The sequence below is a fragment of the Cucumis sativus genome, chromosome 7 (genome assembly GCF_000004075.3).
Source record: "Cucumis sativus cultivar 9930 chromosome 7, Cucumber_9930_V3, whole genome shotgun sequence".
Taxonomy (NCBI): domain Eukaryota; kingdom Viridiplantae; phylum Streptophyta; class Magnoliopsida; order Cucurbitales; family Cucurbitaceae; genus Cucumis; species Cucumis sativus.
Genome location: NC_026661.2, coordinates 18,188,195 through 18,206,085, shown reverse-complemented (window position 1 = coordinate 18,206,085; position 17,891 = coordinate 18,188,195). Strand labels below are relative to the sequence as shown.

General features: G+C 30.7%; 3 protein-coding genes and 1 non-coding gene across 5 annotated transcripts; 3 read left to right on the top strand and 1 right to left on the bottom strand.

Moving 5' to 3' along the window:
• The first annotated feature begins 274 nt into the window (after window positions 1–274).
• LOC101215815 (E3 ubiquitin-protein ligase MIEL1) lies at window positions 275–6,342 on the top strand. 2 transcript variants are annotated; one of them, XM_031888979.1, is made up of 13 exons: window positions 275–622; window positions 2,167–2,280; window positions 2,373–2,460; window positions 2,608–2,664; window positions 2,770–2,802; window positions 2,894–2,971; window positions 3,111–3,154; window positions 3,254–3,294; window positions 4,269–4,351; window positions 4,434–4,525; window positions 4,717–4,786; window positions 5,759–5,797; window positions 5,903–6,342. In XM_031888979.1, exons 2-13 carry the CDS (start codon window positions 2,213–2,215, stop codon window positions 6,023–6,025), a joined length of 816 nt encoding a protein of 271 aa, XP_031744839.1. In that variant the 5' UTR covers window positions 275–622; window positions 2,167–2,212; the 3' UTR covers window positions 6,026–6,342. The 2 variants fall into 2 exon arrangements, with proteins under 2 accessions (XP_031744839.1, XP_004136056.1); XM_004136008.3 differs by lacking the exon at window positions 275–622 and having other exon boundaries at window positions 2,060–2,280.
• A 962-nt stretch (window positions 6,343–7,304) lies between these two features.
• LOC101216057 (CASP-like protein 1E1) lies at window positions 7,305–9,280 on the bottom strand. The gene is made up of 2 exons (XM_004136009.3): window positions 8,870–9,280; window positions 7,305–7,782 (listed from the first exon to the last, which is right to left on the bottom strand). Exons 1-2 carry the CDS (start codon window positions 9,163–9,165, stop codon window positions 7,443–7,445), a joined length of 636 nt encoding a protein of 211 aa, XP_004136057.1. The 5' UTR covers window positions 9,166–9,280; the 3' UTR covers window positions 7,305–7,442.
• A 2,107-nt stretch (window positions 9,281–11,387) lies between these two features.
• Window positions 11,388–11,471, top strand: TRNAL-CAA. The gene has a single exon. It is a non-coding gene; the product is annotated as a tRNA-Leu (tRNA).
• A 49-nt stretch (window positions 11,472–11,520) lies between these two features.
• Window positions 11,521–14,734, top strand: LOC101216293 (hypothetical protein). Its single transcript, XM_004136010.3, has 3 exons — window positions 11,521–11,769; window positions 12,472–12,587; window positions 14,264–14,734. The coding sequence occupies exons 1-3, from the start codon at window positions 11,604–11,606 to the stop codon at window positions 14,555–14,557; spliced, it is 576 nt and encodes a 191-aa protein (XP_004136058.2). The 5' UTR covers window positions 11,521–11,603; the 3' UTR covers window positions 14,558–14,734.
• The last annotated feature ends 3,157 nt before the right edge of the window (window positions 14,735–17,891 follow it).

Here is a 17,891-nt window from a genome sequence, read left to right as displayed (position 1 = left end):
AAAAGATGATGTCTCTCTCAAAGTTGAAAGATGCCCTAACCAAGTTCAACTGGGTCTGATCTATCCCCCTTTCTGCAAAACTGCATGATTAACTTGCTTTGATTGACCCACTCGAAGATATATTTGAATATTTGACTATCTTTACAACACGTGAATTAATCTCAATTCATATCTTTTTCGTTTGAGTCTAAGCTAAGTAACGATTGAAGTATAGCAAAACATAATAACAAAAGATAAGATAAGAAGAAAATGGTTGGTGGATGAATGAAGAGCTTAAAATTAAAATAATAGTTAAGAAAAGACAGAAACTAACTCAATTTTCCAAATGGCTGCCATTAGACCTCTACTTTCCATAGCTTTCTTGGCTCTTTTCTTCTTCTCCGAATCCCTACTCACTTCCCATTCTCTTACCGGAATTCCTCACCGGACCATCTTGAACACGGCTGCGCATCGGATTGTGGATGGCAGTGTTGAGTACTCCTCCTACCAAATTAGGAAGTCGAATAAGCTTCACATCAAAGATATAAGAAAGCGGCGGAGTGGACCAATACTAGTCAGCAGCAGCAACGGCAACCATCATAAATCGGCAGCGAATCGGCCAAGCCCAGTAGCGTCCCTTGAGGTTGGATCTATGTTGTGTATCTGCATTTTCTTGGGATTGTTCTTGTGAATATTGTGTAAACTTCCGACTCTTATTTGTTTCTTTTTCTGTGGTGTGTATTTAGCGTGATTCAAAGGGAAAAAGAAAATCAATAAAATGTATGTATCGATTTAAACCTTAACTCTCTTAAGTGTATTGATTTACTTTGTTGTAATATATTATGTTTGGAAAATAAATTAATTAAGCTTTTAATCTTTCGAAAATCAATAAATTTATACTCTTAGGAAAATTTTATTTAATATTTAAAGAAGTATACACGTGTTTGAAAATTAGTCCATCCATGCTTTTTAAAGATAATGGCAATTAAATTTGTAAACTATTCGCTTATAAAAATCTAAACATTTAATTAACTAAAATTTCAAGGAGTATGATATTAGTCTAATTTAATCGGAAGAATATTGTAAATTGATATAATTATGAAAAGTTTAAACTGCTTATTAATTTTGAAATTTTAATTTTATACGACCTCAAACTTAGAGTATAAATTGATATTTTTTCAAATCAATAAATTTTGATTTTTTTTAACTATACAAAAGTAATTAAAAAGGAATAGGAATAAAGCGTGAAAAGATGTGAAACTTAAAAGTAATTACACATTTGAAATTTTGAAATTTTTTAAATAAGAATGGTTGAAAAAGAATGATACCCACAACAATATTTTAATTTTTAATTTTTTTTTTACTTTTCAATTATTATCTATATTTTTCTTCTTTTACAAAACAAGAAAGAATAAAATTTAAATTAATTGGTGTTATTGGCTATTCAAAAAGAGTGAAAAAGTTATATTCATTTTTCAAAGTCAAATCCTTTTTAATGGCAAAACCTTACAACTTTGCAATGGCTGCTTCTTGTGATTTTCTATTTTATTCAATTATGAAAACAAAAAAAAAAAAAATTATAGAAAAAGTCATCTTATAATGTGACAAAATTATTTCATATTAAATTGATTAGAACTTTCTTCATTTTCTTAAAAAAGAAAAATGAATATTGATGTGTACTTGACAATCCACCCACCACTGTTTTTTCATCATATAGTGTGTACTTGAAAAGAGCTTAAGAATATTTTTTAGATAAAATGGTGATTGTTTTTGTCCAAAATAAATTATAAGGTATTTTTTAATATTTATAATTTGACCAATGAAGAATGGAATAAATTTAATATTTATAAATTAAAAATTTATGGTAAAGTATAAAATTGTGAAAAATATAATAGAATTTATGATTCTGTCCCTACCATTTATAAATAAATAAAATCATAAATTCAAGATTTAAATTAATTTGGGTGGTACTATAAATTATCTTCTTTTTTATTATTATTAAAAATTTAATATTTTTCTTAATTTTTATTTAGCAATTTTTGTGGATGATACAAATAATAGAAAAAGAAGAAAGAAAACTTGAAATGAGTTAAAAGGAATTTATTTTCTATATTCGAAAATAGGCTTTTATTTAGTCCTTAAAAATGAATTGTAAAATAAATATTCTGTTAATACAAGAATTTGCAGTTGTGTTCTGTATTACCGAATAACTCGAACAGGGAGACGATCTCCAATGGAAGAAGAACACTTCCCTCTGCCCCAATCCGGCCTCAAACAAGATTTCGGGAAATTGCAATATGGGTATCAATCTCTTTCCTTTTTCCTTTTTCCTTTTTCTTCCTCTTCTTCTTCATTTCTACCTTCACCTGTAACTTCTTTTCGATTTCAATTAGATGCGAGCATTACAGGAGACGATGCAAAATCCGTGCTCCATGCTGCGACCGAATCTTCACCTGTCGCCACTGCCACAACGAGGCCATGGTCTTTTCCTCCCCTCTCTCTATGTCTTTTTCCTTGCGTGCGTTTGTTTCTCAGAGATTTATATTGTATGAGGGTTATGTTTTTCCATATGTTGTTAAAATGGAGCTTTCAGTAATTGTGATTTTCTGAAACTTTTGTTGATTTTAGACCTCGCTGAGCAATCCCAAGGACCGCCATGAACTTGTTCGCCAGGATATTAGACAAGTCTGTTTGTACGCTGCTCTACTGATTTTTTTTAATAGTATTACATTTTGTAAATAATATATTGTGATGGGGTTTGATTAATTTTGTTGAAGTTTGATCCTTTAGGTGGTTTGCTTGATTTGCAACACAGAACAAGAGGTTTGAGGGCTTTTTTTTAAATTTTTATGGGGGATTTATTTCAATTCATTGCGTTATATACTCTTGAGCGTTTGAATTTGGTGTGTTTTAGGTTGCTAAGGTTTGTCGCAAGTGTAATGTTAATATGGGAGAATACTTTTGCGACATCTGCAAATTCTATGATGACAATGTATGAGAAGTCAATCCCATTACTTCTTTCTTTTCTTGGATCTATTTTGCTTTCTTTAAGAACTAATTTTCATATCTTAAATGTTGAGCTGAATGGTTTTTGTTACCTTAGATGCTAATAGTTTTTGCTATAAATGCAGACCGAGAAGAAACAGTTTCATTGTGATGCGTGTGGTATCTGTAGGTTAGTAGTGTGCACTTTTCCTGTTCTAATTCTAATGTAAACTCAGCTTTCTGTGTTAAGTTTCTCAAAATAAGTGTTTGTTGTTATATGATTTTTCAGGGTTGGTGGTCGTGAGAATTTCTTTCACTGTGAAAGATGTGGTATGTTACTTAACTCTCTTGATGGTTCATTAGAAATTAGTATTGGGTTATTACTTGCTGTTTGAAGTAAATGTAGCAGAAGAATATTTTTGGTTAATTGAGATTGAAATAACGATTGAATAAATAAACCATTCAGATGAATTGAAATCATATTGCCCATGCACCCTATGCAATTTCCATTAGATTTTTACTTGTGATATCTGTACAACTAAACCATTGCTTTTTACAACCCTCGTTTAGATCGCATGTATTGTTTCATGAGTATTAGTAGTAAATGTCCAGGATTTTAGATATATGAGATAATTAATGTACTTATGTGATGTTTAATGTCTAGGAGTTAAATATCTATGTTTGTTTTACAAATTTTGTATTTGCAGTAAACTAAAATGAAATAATTACTTGATTAGATGTAAAAAAACCATCCATGTAGGCATGAACTAAATTTTGTATTATTAAATATACTGTTGTATTAATTAATTATTTAATCAGTTAAAATATAAATAAATGAAATTTTTACATCGAACACTAATTGAATGTAATATTGATTATTAAATGGTCTAAAATTAATGAGTATAAAATCAATTAGAATATTAATAATTAATAATAAAATTTGATATTAAATAGTTAAGAATCTAAGATGATATAAAATATCAATTGCATATGTGTAGTTGAAATTTATTGAATAGGAATTATATGTTAATATTTAACAATTAATTCAAATTGATATACGTCTCACAAAAAATCAAATTGGTATTGATTCATTAGTTTATTAGGTTTTATTGTAGGGTATTAAAAGACTCATGTCAAATGGGTATAGGAACATGAGTTTTAGAAAATGAATTCTGTAAAACAAATAAGGATATTAAATGCCTGAAAACTCATAGCAAAGCATGTGAAACAAACATGCCGTTAGGGTCTATTTTCCCCTGTTTTTAATGGATAGAGAGATTAACATTTTGTTTTTATGATTACAGGATCTTGCTATTCTACTCCTTTGCGTGATAACCACAAATGTGTTGAGAACTCAATGAAAAGTTATTGCCCTATCTGTTGGGAGGTTTGTACTTCTAGAATACATATTTACTCTGGGAGGTATAATCTAAATTGTTCTCTTCTAACAATTTTACTGATGCTTGCAGTTTCTTTTTGACTCAATAAAAGACACAACTGTTATGCCTTGTGGTCACACTATACATTGGGAGTGCTTCAGTGAGATGGAATCAATGAATCAGTAATCCAACACTTGCTTCAAAATCCAATTTCTGAATCTACTATTAAACATATTTCTATGAACTTTGAATCTACTTAATACAACTCTATTTTCTATTATATCCATTGTATTTTACCAAACTAGTTTTCTGTTTTGAATTACATCGACATTTCCAGTTCTCTTATTTTAATGTAGTACTATCTGTCTCTCAGATACCGTTGTCCAATCTGCTTGAAAACAGTTGTGGACATGTCTGCGAGCTGGGCATTGCTGAAAATGGAGGTGTGTAACATCTTAGTTTAGGCATGATAAAAAACGATATTAAGAAGGCAATTAGACGAACTGGTGTTTTAATTCTTGTAGAGGTTTCCTTAATTAGTGAACATGCTAGAACAGGTGGCTTCACCTAAATTTTAGTTACCTAAGAAATTAGGATCTATTATCATTGTAACATTGCATAATGCACTCACTCTTTAACCTCCTGACTGATCTTCTGTTTCTTTCTTTGTCATGATGTATGATTGCATGGATTGGGCTGATTCTTAGAAAATTGGTGGTTGTAGACTTATTATCTTAATAGAATTCTTCGTGGAGTGATTCCATGAAGAGACAGTGTTAAGAAATGCGTGTATATTCAAGGCTTTAGTTATGTTTAAAGTTAGTGGAGAGGAATAAGGATGCATTAACTTGTATAATAAAGATGAAAGAAGAAAGATCAGTCCATGAGAGTTATATATGTTCTGTTGCAAACTAATACTCTACATATGTCTTTATCTACTTGAATTAAAATTCCTATTTGCCCATTACCTGTTGACCGGTTGATATTTTATGGTAAAATCGATTTCATTGGGTACTTAACCTTATGGGTTACCAAGTGGAATTGATATGTACGAAATCTGACATGTTTCTTGTGTCATAGTCTGATGTTGAAATTTTTAAATCTCTGTTTGACACCTATATAGTTTTTTAAAATTAAGTCTAAAAACATGATTTTCATTTATTACTTATTAGTTTATATGTTTTCTAGTTTTCATTTTATGAGTGTTCAAAATCAAAGCCAAAAATTGGAGGAAAAAAAGGTTTTCAAAAACTTATTTTTGTTTTCGGAAATTGGCCAAATATGCAAATGTTTAGATAGGAAATATGAAAACCACGAGTAAAAAATGGTTCAAGTTTCTTTTTCTTGATTACATTTTCTTTACCATAGATCTCTTATGTTGTCTTAAATTTGAATATTGTTTCTATCTTATCTAGATCGAGTGCACACCGATGCCTGAGGAGTACAGCCACGAGGTAGTTGCTTCTATACACGTTTCAATTACCACAAGCTAATTTGCTGTCTTCCAACACACTGCATGTCAGAATTCTTCTAACTTAACCAACTACTGTGTTAAACAGGTATCAGTCCACTGCAACGATTGCAGCCATATTAGCAAAGTTCGTTTTCACATTTTGGGACACAAATGCAGTCAGTGCAATTCATTCAATACTTGGAGGACTTCTTCCGGAGGACGTCAATGAAAACTAAAGGTACCCAAGAAATGTGGGGCTCTCTTAATCTCAACAATTGGAATTAGAATTTGCTGAACGTTTGATTATTAGAGCCATTTCATCCATTTAGGAAGTCGCCCTGTTTTGTTCAGAGGCTGACTGTGATTTGTTTTATACCTATGATTTCAGACACATTTAGTAAAGTAGTGCGAACTTCTATAGGAAATGTCATTTTCTTTTTTCATTGTAAAATTTAGCATTCATCTTGAATGTTTATATATCATATTAGATACATTATACAGAAATGAATTTTACATGAATCTCAAATCCTTGTTTGAATACTTGAATTTCAAGTGTAATAAGATTTTACATTTAGTAAAGTAGGACAACGTGCTACCAATAATAAGTCGTGGGCCGTGCCATACATGTCTAGTACTGTATGAGGGGTACACGAACAATAGTAAGTCGTCATCATTTTGGTTAGGTACTAGAGTGGGGAGTTTTGAGCCCTCTCAAACACGTTAAGTTTCATTCATTTATTAACTTCAACTATTGTATTGATGGAAAATTAAACTATTGATCTTTTGGAATGATAATTAACGTTTGTTTATGGTATGGTTTGTAGGCTAGTGTGTGTTGTATTCTCATGGGGAAATAAATTCTTGAAACTTCGCAATCTTTCATGTATGGTTGGATGCAATTATGATGAGTAGGTTTGAAGGGGGAATCAAAACAAAACTATTTGGAAGTCTTTATTTTTTATTCTTAGTCAAACAATTCATTTATTGAAGTATAAATACACCCATCGCTAAATTTCATTTTCTTTTTAATACCATTTTAACCTAAAAATATATGCAATAGCCAATTCACTAACAAACCAACATATTCAGTGTGTTCTATATTTACCATGAGGTTTGCACCCACATGTACTGGTGACCAAAAATTTTACTCGCCACCCCTCACATAATGTTTTATTTATTTGTTCACTTTTATTGAGGGATCGAGTTTGGAGAAAATTTAGTCAAAATCAGACCTAACAAATATGAAAGGGAATAAAAGTAGTATGAATGGTGATTATGATGATAATGAAGGAAAGTACAAGTTTCATATCATTTGAGTTGTACTTATTTTGATCATTTCTGTTTTCTTTTTTTAAGTATAGTTAATGGTTGGAGGATGATCGAAATACGTACCTTGTAATTACTAACACGCTCGTATGTTAATTGAGTATCTTTCAGGGCATGACAAGTTCTAATAGATCAGCATAAACATTGCATAGGTGTAGGTGGAAATGCTAGGTATATTGTTATAACAGCAATTAATGAAATGCACCAACCAGCCAAAAGGAGTATATTTACTTTTAAACCATACAATTCTTTGCACTCTAGTTTGAATCCAAATCCAATAACTCCCTACCAACAAAACAAAAGCATTCAATCTCCTAATTTCAATTCTTGTAAAGTTTAAGAACAGAAAGCACAACCAAACAAAGAAACATGACAGAACCAGCAATGGAGATTACAAGTGCAGCTGTGAAGTGATGACAATAACCTTCAAAGAAACCACAGACTTTTATCCAATGCATATGTGAGTTTCCATCCCGACCAATGACTCCAATGGCCGCAGCTGCCCCATCGGCTGAGAACAATAGACCCACCATAATCAGATCAAGGGATATCAGCAACATGGATCTCGTTGGATCGTCTTTGTAACCCTTGGTCGTCATTGAGTACACCAATGATACTGCAGCATATCCACATGCGATGCAATTCGACACGACAAAGTACCTAACCGAAAGAAAATATGAGGCTCGACAACAAAAAGATCGAAAAGTGAAAAGACAGCTAAATCTAAATGAGATTTTAACAAGACAAAATATTTTGTAGGCATTTGTAGAGGTAGTTCGAAGAAAATAATAAAGGCTCGACTATCAATCAAACAAAAGTGAAGAAAACAATTTTAAAACATTATAGAAACCATACAACACATAGATTCTAAGTATTTTAAAGCACTTCTTACTCTTACACACTTATAAGTCATTCCAAACAAACCTGTATTGTATAATATATTGTAATAGGTGGTCTCGATATGAATTTTCTACTAACGAAGCAAGTCGGTAAGTATTATTCTTAGTAGAATGTTATAATGCTAAACTACAAACCAAATAATCGTAAAAAGACAGCAATTCTGTTATAGGCATTTGTAGAGGATATTTATAAGAAAATCATAAAACTCAACTCAGATTGTGTATATACTTATCATCATCAGTAATGAATATGTAATTCTTCCTGGGAAGTAGGAGGTTTAAATCTATATACTCATATGTTGTACTAAAAAATAAAGTGAAAAGGAGTTTCAAAATGTAAAAGTATTGTGTTTTGGATATTTAGAAGGAAATAATTAAAGTCTCAACCATAAACGCCAAACCAAAGTGAAAAGAAAAGAATTTCAAAATGTTAAAGAAACTATATAACAAATAAAAACCACTTTAAGTACTTAGAAAGTCTAACAAATCAAGTAACTAGGTAAGTATCATCACTCTTAAAAGAATGTCATGATGTAGAACTACAAACCAAACAACTACGAAAAGGAAAGCAACTCCAAACCATAAAAGAAGTCAAGATAACATAACAAAAGGCTCAACCATATTATGTCTAACATAAGCATAGATCAGCAGCAATTAATGTGTGCAAAAAACTCCTTTTAAGATTGAAGGTTCAAACGAAGCCTTAAACCATAAAAACTATTGTGTTTTAGGCATACATGGAGGGTATCAAGTAAACAAATTGGTAGAAACACCAAAAAGAAAAAAAAGAACTCCATTGAGGCATTTCGTCAAAAAGTCAGAAGGAACAAGGGAAAAGGAAAGCTTACTTGAAAGCAGACATGTATTGCCACTTAGCAGAGGCATAAAAATGGATAGGAGGCAAAGCTTTGGTAAGAGTAACAGAGATAATCTTAGATTCATTATCAACAGCAACAACAATAGCAGCAATTAAAGTAAAAGCAAGACCCAAAAATCTAACAACCCCATCAAAAGGCCATCTTAATTTTGTTCTAACACTTTGAATAACTTTAACATTGCTTCTCACACCAACAACAACATCATTATCATCTATGGCCATGGATGTTAGGGGTGGTGGTGGTGGTGGTGGTTCTTTGTGCTGCATTGTTTTAGCAAGAAGAAGCAGTAGGTTTTCAACATTTGGAGTGAACAAAAAGGAATTCAAAGTGTGGTAATGTGTGTTGGTTAGAAAAGCAGAGAGTTGGGGCAAAGTATTTACTCCTCATATTTAATTCCTCAGAAACTGAAATAAATGCCAACCAGTGGGGTTTTTCTCTTTTCTTTTCTTTTCCTTTTTCCTTTCGATTTTTTATATAGCTCAACACATAATACTTCCTACTCAAAATCCCAAACTCAGTGTTTTGGTTAGCCATTACACAATCAAAAAGTTTGAGATACCATTTGTCAAGATTTGTAGTGATAGGCTGGAGCACCAATACCAGTTTATCAACAACAAAAGTTATCAATAATAGGTGTTTATTAGCTATAGAAGTTATTATTATAAACTATAAATCTAAAGTTTATCACAAATAAATAAATTATATCAATGTGGTAGATACTACTATATTTACAATGATTTGAAAATACTACTATGTAATTAATTATTAGCCTAAAAATGCTACTGCCTTAGTTAGAAATAATAATGCAGTTCTGTTGGTCTCATATTTAATCATGAATTAATAGTATGAACATTGTATAGTGTAATAAGTTTTATCTGTCATCCCAACTAAACTACACAATATTTAATATTTTTCTCCAAACCCAAACACATTTTCTAGTTTGGAACTATTTTAATTTAATTTGCATTTATTAATTATCTTTTAAATCCTCATCATTTATTACATTTGTTTTTATTTAACAATATATTGCCACATCAACAAAAATAAAGAAAGAAGAAAAGAAAGTTAAGTGTCTCATTATTGTGGGTACCCAAAACCTTGTGCATATGGGTAACCTCACAAGCAATTGCTATTCATATGTATCATATATTATAAACTATGCTTTTAATGTACAAATACTTATCATCATCTTTATTTTTAACATCAATTATATGGTTCAACCACGCATCAAGTTTGTGTTATTAATCTCAAATTTGATTCTTTCCTATTTTGTCAAAAAAAAACGAAAATTTAACTCATACATGTTTTTCAAGAAGAGAAAAGAGTTACAAAATATTACTTCATAAATATATACAGTAGTTTATCAAGTTGTCATAGAGGAACTACTAAGAAAGAAACAAATATCTTTGGATCTACTTTATGAAGAGAAAAAGGAGAAAACATCTCCACATGACAACGATACAATCATTTTTGCCCATAATCAGAGGTATGGAATTCATCTTTTAGGAATTAATATAGTCATAGAGACCCATAAATAAAAAGTACTAAGTAAACTGGATGTTACTTATAATAAAGATCATACTTTATATTATGAATATATATTCTTAATAACACATTTATTATACATTATTATTTCAAAAGTTTATGATAGAACTATAAGGTATTGATTATATCATTCGTAATAAAGATACGAGATTTCATAGCTTAAAAAAAGACACAAACAAAACAATATTACAAGAGACTTTAAAAGGAAAGTAAGCACAAGATCAACACATGTTATATACAACTCAATGGAACTATAACATGACTTTAGACGATGAATACGAAAAGATCGTTTTGCTCTCTAAACTTTTGAAAGTAATCGTTTATAATTAGCACCTAAATTTTAGTCGGTTTACTTTCAAACTTATAACAACTCTGTGGTTTGTTTAGCCATATCAAAAGTTGATGTTTAGGATTATTTAACACAACTTTGGGTGGTTAAAACCAAAACATACACAACCAACTACTTTCCTCATTTTCATTAACTATGGTTTGTCATTTTATTAATAATGCATTTATTTAGACTTTAGGGTTTCCCACTAAAGGTAAAAACACATTTAATGGAAACTGCCATCAATATGTTCAACTAATTTTCCATAGTATAGTTTTATAAGTCTTTTCTTCTTTTTTGTGTGACATAGTAAATGGTTAGTTGTAAGTAAATATCATTAATGTTATTCCCACCTAACCTATTCTTTTCACTCATTCATTCTAGTGGTTGTGGTTTATGCATGTGTCTGCGTTCACTTCAAACATGCCTTGAAGGGCATGCTGAAATGACATGTTCGATGTCTTATTTATTAACGTTTTATAACTTTTTTTATTTTTTAAAATTGTCTTTGTTATTGAATATTTGAATTATTCTTTTAAATTTTTTAAAAAGAAATTATGCTATTTTTTAATATATAATACAAATATGTTTATAAGAAAGCAATGTTCACAAAAGGTCAGGATGGCCGAGTGGTCTAAGGCGCCAGACTCAAGTTCTGGTCTTCGAGAGAGGGCGTGGGTTCAAATCCCACTTCTGACATTCTTTTTCAACTCTCTATTTTTTATTTCATATCAATCTTTTTAATGTGTAAATAATAATTTGAAACCAATTCTACTTCTTCGTTTTCTGACCTAATTCTTCTCACTTTCATTCAATCTCTCTGTCCAAACGATGAAGCATTCCAATGGAAAACACGAACATAACAATCGCTCCAAATCGAAATTCATGAACAACAATAAACACAATAATATTAAACGGTTGGGAGGGAAGGGCCTTTCGCTTGAGGCATTCGCGAATGCTAAATCAACTACCGATTACTATAATCCAGCTTTGATAAGTATGGTTCTTCTTAACCTTTCCTTACTTTTTACTTCTTCTTCTTCTTTTTTTTTTTGGTCTTAATTATCGATTACTAGCCTTTTCGTTTACTCCTCACTTGTTCTTAGTTCTGTAGTATCTGGGTTTTGGGTTTTTTGTTTAGGATTTATGGGGATGAGAATGTTGTTTTTATTTCTTATTTTGGTGGAGAATTAAAAAATTGTACTTGTGGGGTTCGATTTCATGTTAGAGTTGGGGGATTACATTGCAAAATCTTGGAAATTGGGTATTGGAGACTGGAAGTGTATGGATTTCTTCTGGTGATATAATAGAACATTGAGGAAATAGTTTAAATTTTTCATTAAAAAATGTCGGGATGGATATGAGTGGTGTAAGCAACGAGATTTTTTAGTTTACAGGTTCACTGCGTACTTGTTTATAGTTATATAGAATCTAGATTTTAGATTTTGGGTTTCTTTAGTTGTTATGGGGATCAAAATGTTGTTTTAATTCCAATACTTTGGTTGTGAATGAAAATTTTGTATTCCTCAGTGTTCGATTTTGTGTTTAGAATTGGGGGATTACATTGCAAAATCTTGGAGATTGGATAGTGGAGACTGGAAATATGTGGATTTTTTTCTGGTGATGTAGTAGATTTATTAATTTTGTTGGTCTATGTTTAAGGTAGTGATTGACTCTCGTGTATGTATCTTTTGTTCAGAAAAGCAAAGAGAGTTCTATAAGAATGCTAAACATGTCAACAAGTATAAGAAGTTAGTAAAGCATCAGAATCAACCGAATGAGAGGCCTTCTAGCTCTACTGTTACCCTTGTCGAGGTATGACCATATTGATGGCTATCTAATATCACTTAAAGCTTAAATTATGCTTGTTAACTTGGTGAGTTGTGGACTCTTGCGATGCCTTTCCTTTTGTCGAATAAGATAATGGCATTGCAAAATATTGCATTAGATGATCTGTTGCAAGTTTTCATATATAGATAGAGGAGAGAGAAGAGCTTTGTTTTTTTTTTCTTTTTTGGTTATTGAAGTTATTTTTGGTCACTCTTAGTTTATTGTGATTGGATAGGCATTTAACCCTATGAGCATCTGTATTTCATTCTTGTTATTTAGAGAGAGAGAGAAGAACTTTGTTTCTTTTGTTTGGTGAAGTTTTTTAGGTCTCGGTCAGGATTGTTTCTTTTTGTTGAAGCGTCTGTCTCGTGAGGTGTTCAGAAAATCTCATGAATCTTACTTATACATTTTTTAGTAGGATTATATTATTGTTTGAGTTAGGTTAATTTGAATTAGGTAGGGTAGATTGGTTTATGAGTTTACTTGAAAATTAGTTTAGCAAATCAATCTGAATTTATTATTAGTTTTAAAACATATTTATTCTCCAACCACTTGTTAAAACATTTTACTTTTATTTTTTTGTTTCATAACATAGAATGTGTTGAGTTAACAATGTTGTTGAGGTGAGCCAAGGAGCTCACTTACTAGAGAAGTTATTTAAGGAGGTTGCTGGCATATGTGGCAGGCAGTCATTTGGGTGCTCACTGTCTAGAAAAACTATTCGAGAAGGCCACTACAATGTGGCTTATAGTTATTAGAGACCACTCATATTTTTTAATGTACATCCCGTTGTTATTAAATCGTGGCTACATAGTGGTCTCATTGAATGATTTTTTTTTCCCAACTAACACTTACCACCTAATGGCAAGGTCCTCGAAGTTATGATGCCATGGTGTGCCATCACCAATAGGCATGGTGAGTACCATGTTGAAGGCTGGCTTATTGGGCTTTCTCTAAGAATAAAAAATAGAGAAATCCATGTAGCCCACGGAACATAGAAAGGCTGTCTCACCTTATGGGGAGAGAAAAATAAGACGGGGAAAAAAGAAGGCTGGTCAGAAGAGAATCGGAAAAGGAAAAAAAAAAAAGTCAAAGATAAAATTCTAGTTTTTAATCTATTATTTATTAATTAATAACAATTTATTAGGTACTGCTGCATCATTTATTTGATTCCTATTGGTTTCCACTTGCCTTATTGGTGATTATGAGATTTGTCGCCATAAGATACATCGAGTACTTTTAGTATAGTGTGAGTTACTTATCTTAATCCGATGTTTGAGAATGTATAAATAGAGGTTTTGGAGATTAACATTTTACTCTCTTTTTGTTAAATCAAATTTTGTGCAAGTGACCTAAATAATCCTAAGAAAGTCTTCGCAAAAATTTCAGGGTTGGTTTGGACTGTTTTGTTTTTTTTATTGTGGTTGATGGTTGTTTTGTTGAAAAAGCTTACGATCCAAACAATTGGGTTTGATCTAAAAGATAATTCAATCTAATCCAGACCAACCTATGAATACCCTTTGCTAGTATCCGTTGATTATGATTTGGAGGGACATCGAACCTAATGAGTATTTCATTCCATTTCTGTTATGTAAAGAATCTGCTGTGCAAATGTGCTGCTTGACCTATAACCTGACTCACTTTCTTTCTGGTTTGTAAAGGGTGAAAATGAAACCAAATTCGAGAATCAGACGAACGATAGATGTGGGAAAGAAAGGAATAAAGGTGTACCTAGTCTTCAGGCACTGTATGAGAGAAAACATGAAGAGAAAGAGAAAGCAAGAATGGAGAAAGAAGCCATTATCGCTGCAAAAAAGGAAGAACGAGAAAGGGCTAAGGCTAGACGAAACTCCACAAGAGAAAAAATGTTCAAAAGGACACAAAAAGGTCAGCCAGTTATGAAGTACAGAATTGAGCATCTTTTGGAAACTATTGGAGCCTCAACGAACCACTAAGGCCTTTTGTTGTTTTCACTGAATTTTGTAGAACTTTTTGTCCCTTTAGGAAATGTATATTATATTCTCGTGTACCTTTTAGTTTGCTTCATTATACAATCAAATTATTCCAGTGTATTACAATTTTTAGTCTAATCTAAATCATCCATTTGCTTAATATAATCATATTGCCGTCCATTTGCAAGTGTTTGGATGTAAGTTTTAAGCTTTTTATTGATTGTTCAATGGAAAAAGATCCCTTTCTCTAACAATTAGGTATTCAAACACATGGAGTCTTGTTGCAATGCAGTGAGTTGCATCAATAGTGTAGTTTAGATAATTAGAAAAAACATTATCGTGACGTTTCTTATACAATCTCGACTCGTTTATAATGGTATATCTTCTTTTCAGGTTCAATTGAGAGATTGAAGGTTGACTTTGTGTTATAAGTACTCTCTCTTTCGTGTATAGATACATATGCACGTACACATAAAACAAATCGAAATGTTTGTGATGCATTGGAATGGACTCACCATCGAAACGATTAGGCAACAACATTACTATATCACAAAAATCAAGAGGACAAGAAAGTCTTCAACTTCATTAGAATTGGAATTGATTGAATGAAACAATTCAACCTCTAAGAATTGGCTTCTGATGAAAATTGAGATCAACCAACAAATTACAAAAGATGATTTTCCCAAAAGAAGGTATTCATCTACAAAGAAAGATTGATAGCATACAAGAAGCAAAATCAGAAGCTTTGGCACGACCGCAGTCGAATTCAAGGACAACGATGAATGATATAAGCTCGGCGCGGTTGAGGCTGGCAGATGACCATGAGAGTGAGAGCTATAACAATGGCCACCAAAAGTCCCATAAGATCCAATCCACCACCACCATCATCATCAGAGCAACAAAGCTTCCCCATGAAATTTACAGAAAAGAAAGAACTTTCTTCCCAACAAAGTCTCAAATTGAGCCTCTTGAATCAATTTCTTCTAATTAATAAAGAAACAAACATTAATTGTGTCGATGTTAATACATCACCTCAAAGGAGGGCCCCATATGACAATGGTAGACTTTATAAAAGTCTCATACTCTCAAGTCTTTGCTGTGTTAATCTTTGGTTCTTTTCAATGTCTTCAGCCTACCAATGGCCTATTTCTTACCTTTTTATTTATCTAGAGAAAGGCAAACGTCACAAAAAAGAAAAACATTTTGTTTCATAGAAACTCCCATTCAAGTTGTACGAAAAAATTATGTTATTTCAAAATATAGTTTCGTAGATAAGATACTAACTATCGAGCTAGAAATTCATGGTAGAAAGGACACAATTTAAACTTTCAAATGTGTATGATAGGTCTCTTTTTTTTTTTTTGTATATATCCCTACATTTGTATAATTGTGTTTGATAGATTTATATGGTTTCAAGTCTATATTCGAAATATCCCTCGCACACATATTCAAAAATGTAAAATTTAATTGTTATATTGTGATATATAAGTTTTAAATTTTTGTTACTACTAATTTATACTAAAATTAGGCTAACAACTATGTACGTAACATGTACGTAAATAAATATTTAAATGATGTTTGAGTATTAACCTTCGATTAAAAGATTCGAGGTCAAATACTTCATCTCACATATTCGTTAAATTGCCTAAACAACAAAATATTTTAAACAAAATCATGAAATTGATATCTACCCAATAGAGTTTATATTAAATGATGCAATACGTATATAATGGAAGAAAGAAGACAAACAATTAGTTTGATTCTTTATTATTTGTTTTGATATATGTGTTGTCCAATCGATCGTGGAAATATTTTAGTTCATTTTATTATATTTGAAGACGGTCTAAAATATTAGATTTTTTAGTGTGGGAAAGCGGAGGCGAACAAAAGAGTCGTTTGATTATTCTTTTTCTATTTATTTTCCTCCCACTTTATAAGAAAATGGTTGGTAGGATTCTTAATTAGGTATTGGAAATTATTTCAAAATTTTTAATTAGGTGTTGGGAATTTTAAATTTTAAAATTTTGTTTTTATTTAAATTTTATTTTGGTTAGGTGTTGGTAATTTAAAATTTGGGGACTTAGTTGGACTTGAAAAACAAGTTGACCATTTAAAAGAGAAACAAATTGGAATATTTTTAGGAGGTAAAACCTACAATAAATAAAACTCCATATGAGAATTTTTTCACCCCAAATTTTCTTTAAAGAAACTTGAAACCTCAAAGTATAAACAAGGTTAACAATCAACACAAAAATTTACTTAATTTATTAGGAGTGTGTTACTTATTTCTACAAACAGAGAGAGAATAGGTTCAAATTAAATAACAATGCCTCTTTCTTAGTGAAGAATTTATATATTAGTGTACTTATCTAATTCATATGGTCAAAATTGCATATAATACAAATATGAACTCAGTTTAAAAAATACTCATAAACTTGTTGATTATGGATGTTCTCGATGTAAGATTCTCACCTACTATAGTAATAGTAATGAGCATATTAGTCAAATTAAATATGAGAATATGTTCTTTTCTTCTTCTTTTTTTCTTTCTCTAAGTTCAACAATATAAGATAATAAAACGTACTCATTAACTAAAAGTGAAATATTTATAAATATAACAACATATTAGATTTTATTGATGACAGACGTTATAATAAACTAAAGATATAAACTTTTTTCTACAAAATTATGAAGTATAATAAAATTATAGTTGAAATATCATTTTGGTCCTATACTTTAGAATTAGTTAAATTATAATCTTCAATACTTAGATTTTTTTTTATTATAAATTGTGAAAACAAATTCATTTATTTTAGTGTTATTTAATCAAATTTTAAGTAACTCAATTTAAGATTTATTGAATATATAAACTAAAATTAAACAAAGTTCTATTTTGAACCTATAGAAATTTGTGCAATGGTCAACTTTGTTTTTGAGCAAAGCTTTATTTCAATGAAATGAAAGAGTCAGAGAAATTCTTTTCTTTTTTTTTTTATTATTTTGTTAAATTAGAGGGTAAATAACAAAATCTATACAAAATAACAAATTTTGAGGTCAAATTTGAATTTATTTTTGTTTCTTCAAACCAAAACCAAAAGTTAAAAAAATCATAAACAACATAATCTAATAAATAATATTAGTGCAGATTATAGAAAGGATGAAAGAAAGAGTATAAATGAATGAATGAATATATGTATATATTAGAAGAAATGAAGAAGAGGAAGGAAGGAAGGAAGAACGTGTGGACATCATCAACCAATAAATCTGTTTGCAAATTGACAAACCCACTTTTTTCACAGAAACAGATTCGTCTCTTTGACCTCTCTTTTCCTTTTTC